This window comes from Lepisosteus oculatus, chromosome 18 (genome assembly GCF_040954835.1).
Source record: "Lepisosteus oculatus isolate fLepOcu1 chromosome 18, fLepOcu1.hap2, whole genome shotgun sequence".
In the NCBI taxonomy this organism is placed as follows: domain Eukaryota; kingdom Metazoa; phylum Chordata; class Actinopteri; order Semionotiformes; family Lepisosteidae; genus Lepisosteus; species Lepisosteus oculatus.
In genome coordinates this window covers 16,155,061-16,163,609 of record NC_090713.1, presented here as the reverse complement: position 1 = coordinate 16,163,609, position 8,549 = coordinate 16,155,061, and the positions used below count along the sequence as shown (strand labels likewise).

At 36.5% G+C, this 8,549-nt stretch overlaps 1 protein-coding gene across 1 annotated transcript in view; it reads right to left on the bottom strand.

Annotated features, from left to right (window-relative positions):
• Positions 1-2,313: 2,313 nt before the first annotated feature.
• Positions 2,314-8,549, bottom strand: part of LOC102697920 (NACHT, LRR and PYD domains-containing protein 3-like) — a 158,442-nt gene continuing 152,206 nt past the window's right edge. The window contains exons 13-14 of the mRNA XM_069180090.1: positions 6,992-7,165; positions 2,314-4,485 (exon numbers count right to left, since the gene is read on the bottom strand). Coding sequence (XP_069036191.1) covers positions 4,464-4,485; positions 6,992-7,165 — 196 coding nt within the window. The 3' untranslated portion in view covers positions 2,314-4,463. The remainder of the gene's footprint in view (positions 4,486-6,991; positions 7,166-8,549) is intronic.

Here is an 8,549-nt window from a genome sequence, read left to right as displayed (position 1 = left end):
TAGTTTGAATAAAGCAGATCCCAGGTGTAGCGAGTTCATAACGCAAGAAGTACTATTCAAAAGCTACTGCATGTATGCAAAATACCTGACCATATAAAGCAGAATAACACAAACTCTGTGTTTAATTTGAGAAACTTTTTGTTTGACTTTAAGAGCTATAAAAAAAACAGTTTAGATCACCTGTGGGCAAACTACTGCCCGCAGGCCAGATCTGCCAGCCAGCCAGTTTTAACAGGCCCTTGAGGTCAAAAATAAATTAGTCAATATTCGCCATATTCCATTTTGTTTGGTGCTGTTTTTTCTTACATTTCATTATTCATGCCGTTAGATGGCGCACAAACGTTTTACCACACTGATTCCAAATTGTGCATTGCGCCACCTAGGGGAGACGCCATTGTTGGTCAGGGGCATCTCTGGTATCGCCAGACAAAAATTTTATTACGAGCAAAATCCGCTGCTTGTGCACACAGAATGTGCGAGTCGCACTATCTAGCTAGATTGTGTCACATGACACTGGCCACAAGTGTTTCATGTTTCTATGAGTGGACATTTAGTGATTTTTTTGTTACATGATCACAATTGAGAGGTTTTTAAATTGTGAGTAAAAAACGTGAAGAACATGAAGCCTTGTTCTAAAGAGAAACAGAAATGCAAGTACAGAAAGTATGAATTTCGGTTTCACATGCACAATTGTGGACACTAAAGAATGTCCTCAGTGTGTTGTCTGCCTTAAAGTGTTGGCTGTTGAGAACATGCTCCCCAATAAATTGAAGCATCAATTGGAAACTGTTCACAGTCATGAGTATTTTTCGTGCAAGTTTAATGACTGAACAAAAAGCTGCTTTTTCTAACCAAACTACAGTCCCCAGGAAAGTTCCTTTATCATCATACAAAGTAGCGTACCAAGTAGCACAATGCAAAAAATCTCATACTATTAAAGTACCAAGGAATAAGCAACAGAGCTCTTTGAATTCTGCTTCCCTTTGCAATATCCTGTCTTTGTGAAGCTGGGTTTTCAGCACTTGCGGTTATCAAATCCAAGTTCAGATCAAGAGTCAATGTTGAGAAGGAGATACACGTTGCCATTCCAAAAATGCTACCCAGTATGCTACCAATTCTTTGGTGAATTATGTTAACATAATTTATTAAACAAGCCCACTTAGCCATTAAGAGGCACAAACAAAAATACATTGCATTTCTCCACCTTTTTAAAAAAACATTGATGTTAGATGTTTACATTTTTATTTAGTCATTTTATTTGCATTTTACCAAGATGTTGACTATTTTTTATTTTTTCAAATTGCTTGCACATTCAAATAATTTCAATAAAATGTGTTGCCAAGTATTTTTATTATTTTGATCATGTCTATTGGTTTTGAAAATGATTAAAACTAATAAAAATTAGATCAACTATGTTTTTATTTTGACCCATCATTTCCTTTTCAAATGTAGAATATTTTGTAAAGTATTGCACTGCCATAGAACTTATTTTTGACACAGGGGAGGCATGTTGAAAATATGACAGGTCAAGGGAGGCATTGACCCAAAACGTCTGGGAACCCCTGCTTTACCAATTTAATTCACCAGTTAGAGTGGGTCCATCGTACTGTGAGGAACCTGCGAAAAAATGAGTGGATTGAAGAAGCAGAAAGTTGACAGTGAATGAAGAACGTGCATATAAAACTGCTAAATAAAGCAAGCTGCTCTCTGAAGGGGAGCTTTTGAAAGAGTGTATGATAGAAAACATAGATATTCTTTGTCCAGAGAGCAAGAACAAATTTGAGAAAATAAGTTTATCAAAATAAAAAATAAGAGAAGACTTGGCTTGTGTGTTGAATGTCAAGTTTTATTCAGTTTTTATTTTTTTTATATTTAAAATATTTTTTTCTCTCTGTAACAGCAGTGTGAAGTGGCCCGCTATACAGTTTCAAAATTTTATGTGGCCCTTGGGCCAAAAAAGTTTGCCCACCCCTGGTTTAGATAGTTAAAAAAACACTTCTTCGTAATCAGCTTAGAATCTTTGTGTATGCTGTAAGTTTTTGTTTAATTTTTAAATGTTTTAAACACTTTATTTTTGTTAACATAACACGTACGGGAAAATCACTTTCTCCTGTCTTCCTGTGGTGTGAAGCAGATCAGCAGGTCGCGGAGAAAATAGCGCCCAGCCCACTGAGCTCCTTCAGAAAAGAGGTGGCACAGAGAGAGGGAGGAGGTACTGTATGGAGCTCAGCAAGACAAAATGAGCCGTCTGCAGCCTGGAGTGCTTACAGCACCGAGTGCATCTGCCTAAAATTAATCAAGCAACTTAAATCATTTCTTTTAACTTCAAAATTTTAATTGGCATTAAAATAGCTTTCTCACCATTTAGTTTTATTTTTGAAACCATCGTTAAACAAAGAAGGTGCTTTTTGTACTTCCTCGTGACATTACACATGGCAAAATTATACATTTAAATCGATTTTAATACATTTTAGAACAGTTTCATTTATACAAATACCACAAGCGATTCTCGATTGTATTTCTGAATGTTATGTCACATTTAGTTCAATATTTCATATACATCTAAATAAGAACGTCAGGTGTTAGCATGAACTATTAGTAATCAATAATTAATATGAACAATTTCAATGTAATAAATTGCTGCCCCTTTTCCACATCTTGAAAAAAATATTAATTTACAAGACTTTGTTCAAATATACATTAAATCTGACTACCAGAAAATAAGTAAAATACAAAATTTAAAAATAAAGAAAAATGAGGATAAAATATAATAGGGTAAAATATAATTTTAAATATTTTTCTAATTATTACCTAAAGAATTACCTAGTATTACCTAAAGAATAGGGTTGGACACTGGTTAGCATGCTTTTTGTATCTTTTTTCAGAAATACAACAGGAGCACCAGAAGTCTCAGTGGCTTTCAAAATTAAATTATCATGGGTTTCCTCAGGTGATCTGATTTCCTCTCGTAGTCCAAACATACTGGCAGGTTAATAGGCTCCTGGATAAATTGGCCCTGGTGTGAATGTGTGTGTTTGTGTTGTGTGTCTGCCCTGTGATGGACTGGTGTTATGTCCAGGGTGTATCCTGCCTTGCGCCTGTTATTGCTGGGATAGGCTCCAGCTCCCCTGTACTGGATAAAGAGATCAGAAAATGGATGGAACTAAAGGCACTGTGTAACTATACACAGTGTTAGAAACCCACTATGAGATAGCAGCAGTTACTGAGGATACATTTTAAAGTGATGGCATAGGGAAATAGCTTTTCCACCTCTCTGGCACATCAGTATCCACAGGCTAGTTTGTTATTTAAGCAAATTGCCTCTAAATATGAACATCTTAAGATGCTGGCTCCGTGGATCATCTGCATCTAACACACAGTTCAATGCTAGCTACTGTACTACACAAAATCTAAAATATATTTATGTTTAACACGTTTTGATTAATTTATGATTAAAATATGCATGTTCACATGTTCTTTTGTAACACACAGCTATCTGTGATTGTTTTATATATTTAAGCTTTTGCAAGTGTTTGTGCATTCCTTTTCTGCGCTATGTCTGGTTCAGGTGCAACATGGACATACAGAAGAACCAGCAGTACCTTTCTACTGGAAAAACTGAAAATACATGTTCAACCCCATTAGTACCAGCTGAATCCAGAGTGAACCCGGTTTACGCAGTCAGTATACACAGTCAGTCCAAATCCACATCCTTGCAGTGATGCCTTCATATAGACAAACTGTTCATACACATTCATCCACTCTACATAAAGAAAGAGACTTATTACTGAAATTGTATGAGGGAGCAGAGCCTATCCCAGCAATCCATGGGCACAAGACAGGTACAATCGGGACGGGACTCCAGTCCATCACAGGACACACACTCACACCAGATTTAATTTTCCCAGAAGCCCATTAATCTACCAACATGATTGTGGGAGGAAGCTGGAGTACCTGGTGGAAACACATGTAAACATGAAGAGAATATAAAAACCTCATGCAGATACAGTAGCATCCCAGAACTGAATCCAGGGTCCCAGTGCTGTTGGGCAGCAATACTAACCAGTGTGCTAGCATGCCGTCTTCCTAGGAATTAACTACACAAAATTAAGACTTGCATGTACGCAATATACAATTTTATTAAGACAAAATGTGCATGGCAAACCAACAGAACTAATTATATATTTAAGAGACAATCTTTTTTAATTCTAGAGATTAGAAACAAACTCATACTCATCCAATTACACACTGTCCAGACCCAGAGCAGGAGAGAGACCTGTCTCTACCTTCCACATATACTAGAGCACAATGGAAACACAGCCCTTCACACAGTCTGCTCAGAGGGGTTTGATCAGCAGGTCTGCAGTCTGTGGTGTTTGATGAACATCTGGGGGAGTTTGTTCTGTCTCTTTAAAGACAAGGAATTCTGCCACCTTGCTCCATTAAGGAATCTTCTTCAATGTTTAGCTTGTACATCCCCATGTTCTGTAAGAACAAAAAAACACAATGAAGGGATCTAAAAATTGAACTCTTGCAAATTGTCATTGTTTTATTATTATTGTTATTTATTTAAAGATTCAATTCAATTAAACTTTATTGTCATTAAACTTACACAGGTGCAGAGTATAATGAAAAGTGTTTCTCATTAGTCACTAAGGTGCATTATATAAATAGGACAGAAGATAAGACAATAGACAGTAACACAATAGCAATAACTGTATCATGTAATAACATAACATAAATAACATGTAATCAAGTAATCAAAACTGTGCAAAATTCCGCAAACAGAGAAAATATAACAGGACAAAAACAGTGCAAGGTAATTCTTGGAACAGTGCAAAAATAGTATGGTTAAAAATAGTATGGTTAATTAATAAATATTAAATATTATTATGACCGGTACAGTTTTATGGGCTTTAGGAGAGATCATAGTATGGTGGGAGGGAGTGGGGGCGTCACCAACTTGACAACTCTGGGGAAGAGCTATTTTGGAGTCTAGTTGTGTGTGACTGGAGATTTGTGCATGACAGTGTTTATGGCTAATAATATTAATGCTTAAATCATGTTATATTATGTCAGATTACATGTATTCAGAAGCCATTGTCACAATTATTCCAACAGACACTAAAGCCAGGGACTGGAGAAATGGAAATGTAGTGCCAATCCACGTGATGGATAACAAAACTGAACCAAGCAATTATAGACCAATAAAGTCTGACTTTTATTACATGGAAGGTCAAATTATAAAAACTAAACTAGAGAACTACATACTGTACCAAATTAGTTGGATTAGCAAACACTGTGGAATAATCAAACAAAATTAAAAAAAACATTATATAGAAATTAATTGACAAACACCTGGCAGATTGTGTTTGTTTGTTGTTATGTTTGGCAGATACTGTTGTGAAGAGAATGATTGAGCCAGATGGACAATAGACAAGAGAAAGAAAGGGACAAAGTAAAATATGAGCAATAGAGTGAGGAGCAGGATTAAACATGTCAGACAAGGAAATGAGAGGGGAAGCTTTTCTTACAAGAACGAGTATCTTATATTTCTCATCACAGTTTTATTATTGGGGAAGGTAAGACCCGCTGAGATGCGGAGGACTTTAGAAAGATGTGTCTGAGTGTGTAGCCCTGTGTGGAACTAAATCCCACTTGCTCCCAATCAAAATCATGATCCCACCTGCAATATTGGTCCAGACCTCACTAGGATCTAAAAGGGGAACTGCAGTCCTAAATTCTTAGACTTGGTTTTAAATATCCGTAACAAAATAAACTCAAAATCTCAAAATTTCTAATTTCAAATTAAGTACACAATCATGAACTCTGTGGAAGTACTGCATGGTTGCCATGTTGTCGAAGGCAGACGAGAATCAGCTGGTCTCACCAATGGCGAGAGCAAGATTTTGTGCAAATTGCACCATAAACCCAGCCCTTCCTGCTCACTAGTTGCTGCAAGTGGACAAGAAATTAAATTAAAATAAATGAGTGTGTTTTAGTTGATTGGCAGGTTTCCTTTTTTGCAATACTTAAAAGAATCTAAAACATGTTGTCTTGTATGTGTCAGTCTCATTAAAATATTTAGAATTAACATAGTAGCAAAATTTACTTGGTCTAAAGCATGCCTCATTCTGAATCACAGACAATGATGGCAATATGGCAATATACATACATTGACACTTCATCTGTTTTGTGATATAAATTGGAGATTGTTATGATACGGTATCTTGTACTTGGTAGTTTCCTTATGATTTGAAATGCACTCATCATTGCAGATTCATTATAATCCCAAAATCTAAAAAAAGCATCAAAGTTCCACTTTAATATACAGATCCAGCCATTAAAAAGCACAGAGTATGCTGCGTCAAAACATGGTGGGCGTGGCACATCATACTGCATGCAAATTAAAATATGATAATAGCATCTGGAAGAACCTTGAGATAAACAAATTGATAAATATTGCAAATCTAATTCACTTCCATAGCTACTTCCTTTCAGATGTATATGAAATATTAGAAAAAAGGGAGGAATATAAGAGATAAGGGTAAGATTCAAATGGAAAGGGAGGCTGGCACTCCCATATCAACTGAAGAATCTAAAAACATTCAAATCTGCATAAATCCACTAATTCACCTTCCTGGAGAGAATCACTAGAAACTGGTTAAAGCTGGACAGACCTAGTGTTCAAATCTAGAATAACTTTCAAGAAGAAAATTACCTACAGAATTAAAAATCTACAACATATACAGTATATATTTTAAAAAATGGGAAAGGTTGTGTTTTGAGCCTCTCAGTAATCATATGTTTACAAAGAGCCCAAAGACAAGAACGTGTATAAAATTAGACAAAAAATACTTTTATATGTCACCCTTCTTTTTTGTTTTGTATTTTCTAGGTGTTACATTTTGATGTATGTAAAAAATGGAATGCTGTGAGTCTTAACATATCTAAATAAAACAATAAAAATAAATCACCAGTGTTCACTTACTCTAGTTTTGTTAATTTACAGCTGGGATCCCTCTGAGCTGCAGACAGCAGTTTCACTCCTGAACCTCCCAGTTTATTGCAACTCAGATCCAGCTCTCTCAGACTGGAGTGTTGAGACTGAAGAGCAGAGACCAAATCTTCACAACATCTCTCTGTTAGTTCACAACTCCACATCCTGCAGACAAAAATACAGGAGCACAGCTGAACTTCTGTACAGCTCATCCAGATCCTTCTTTCCAAGTCTTCACTCCAACACCCAGCTCAGCAGTAATATACAACATCATGTCATTATCCATCTCATAGTGTCCATGGATGAGGATGATGAAGATAACCTGCTTCAAATTTTGGGTTCCAGAAGGAAGAAGAAAGATGAGAAAAAACTGTCAGGAAGGGAGACATTGGGAAACGGAGACACACAGAGCTACAATGGTTGGAATAGGGAAATAGAATGAGAGAGACTTTGACTTTTAACCATAATAGAAATTGCTTCACATTTTATGGTGTCTTGTTAAAGTTATAGCTTTGGTTGTTATTCTTCACATGGTTGAATTCATACAAAATGTAAATTAACAACACTAGAGAAAGAGAACTGGAGATTTTAATTGTTATTTGTAGATGTGTTGAGGAAAACAACATTCTCTTTTGAAGAAAATAAACAATTTAAACAAAAACAAGCAAGGTTATAACTATAACAACACATAATCAAAATGTGAAGCAATAAACAATCTCAATCATAATTTGCCAGAGGAATTGACTCTCCAAAGTCGACTCGAGGAAGTGACTGCATCCACTTTGTACGAGTCAGAAAAGAGAGAGCAAGTCTGTATGAACCAGAATTCTGCCTAAGACTTTGTCTGCCACAGGGGAAATCTTTAGACTTGGGATCCATCTGTACATTTCACTTGAATACCATTAATATTGATACAGTTGGACTCCATTGTCAATAGAGTACTGCACATTAGTTCTGTTAAAATTACTATTATAATGTGTGAGAGAGAAGCAATTATGTTTGAGAAAACAAATAAACTGTATTATACCAAAAAACACAGGGAGGCAGAGGTGCACATTTGTATTCCAATTGGGAGGGGAAAGACAAAGAAAAGACCCCCCCCCCCCACAAACTAACTGACTAAAAAAACAACTAGACAGGCTAAAACCGGAAAAGTGGTTGTGCCTAACAATGAGGCCATACCAAAACAAAGTCTCTCAGTATTCCCCCTTTTGAATGCTTGTGCCTCATTTGCTTAATACAGTATCTTAATTGGCAGCACCCAGAGAAAAAGGAGAAAACAATTAGGGAAAAATAGTAACTCTCCAACTAAGGACCATAACAACCATTGATATAGATTCCAGGTTAGTTAGAAAACTAACCACGTTTCTCCATGATACTGTGATGTCACAGTGGTAGTGACCCCCACAAACAGGCGTGTCCACCACTCCAGACACACTCCTCACAGCCTGCTGGAGAACGTTTCCACATTTTTTGCAAGCCCACTCCTTCAAGAGTGGTGATGTACTCAGCCCCTCATCATGGCACCAAACATGGGGCACACATCCTC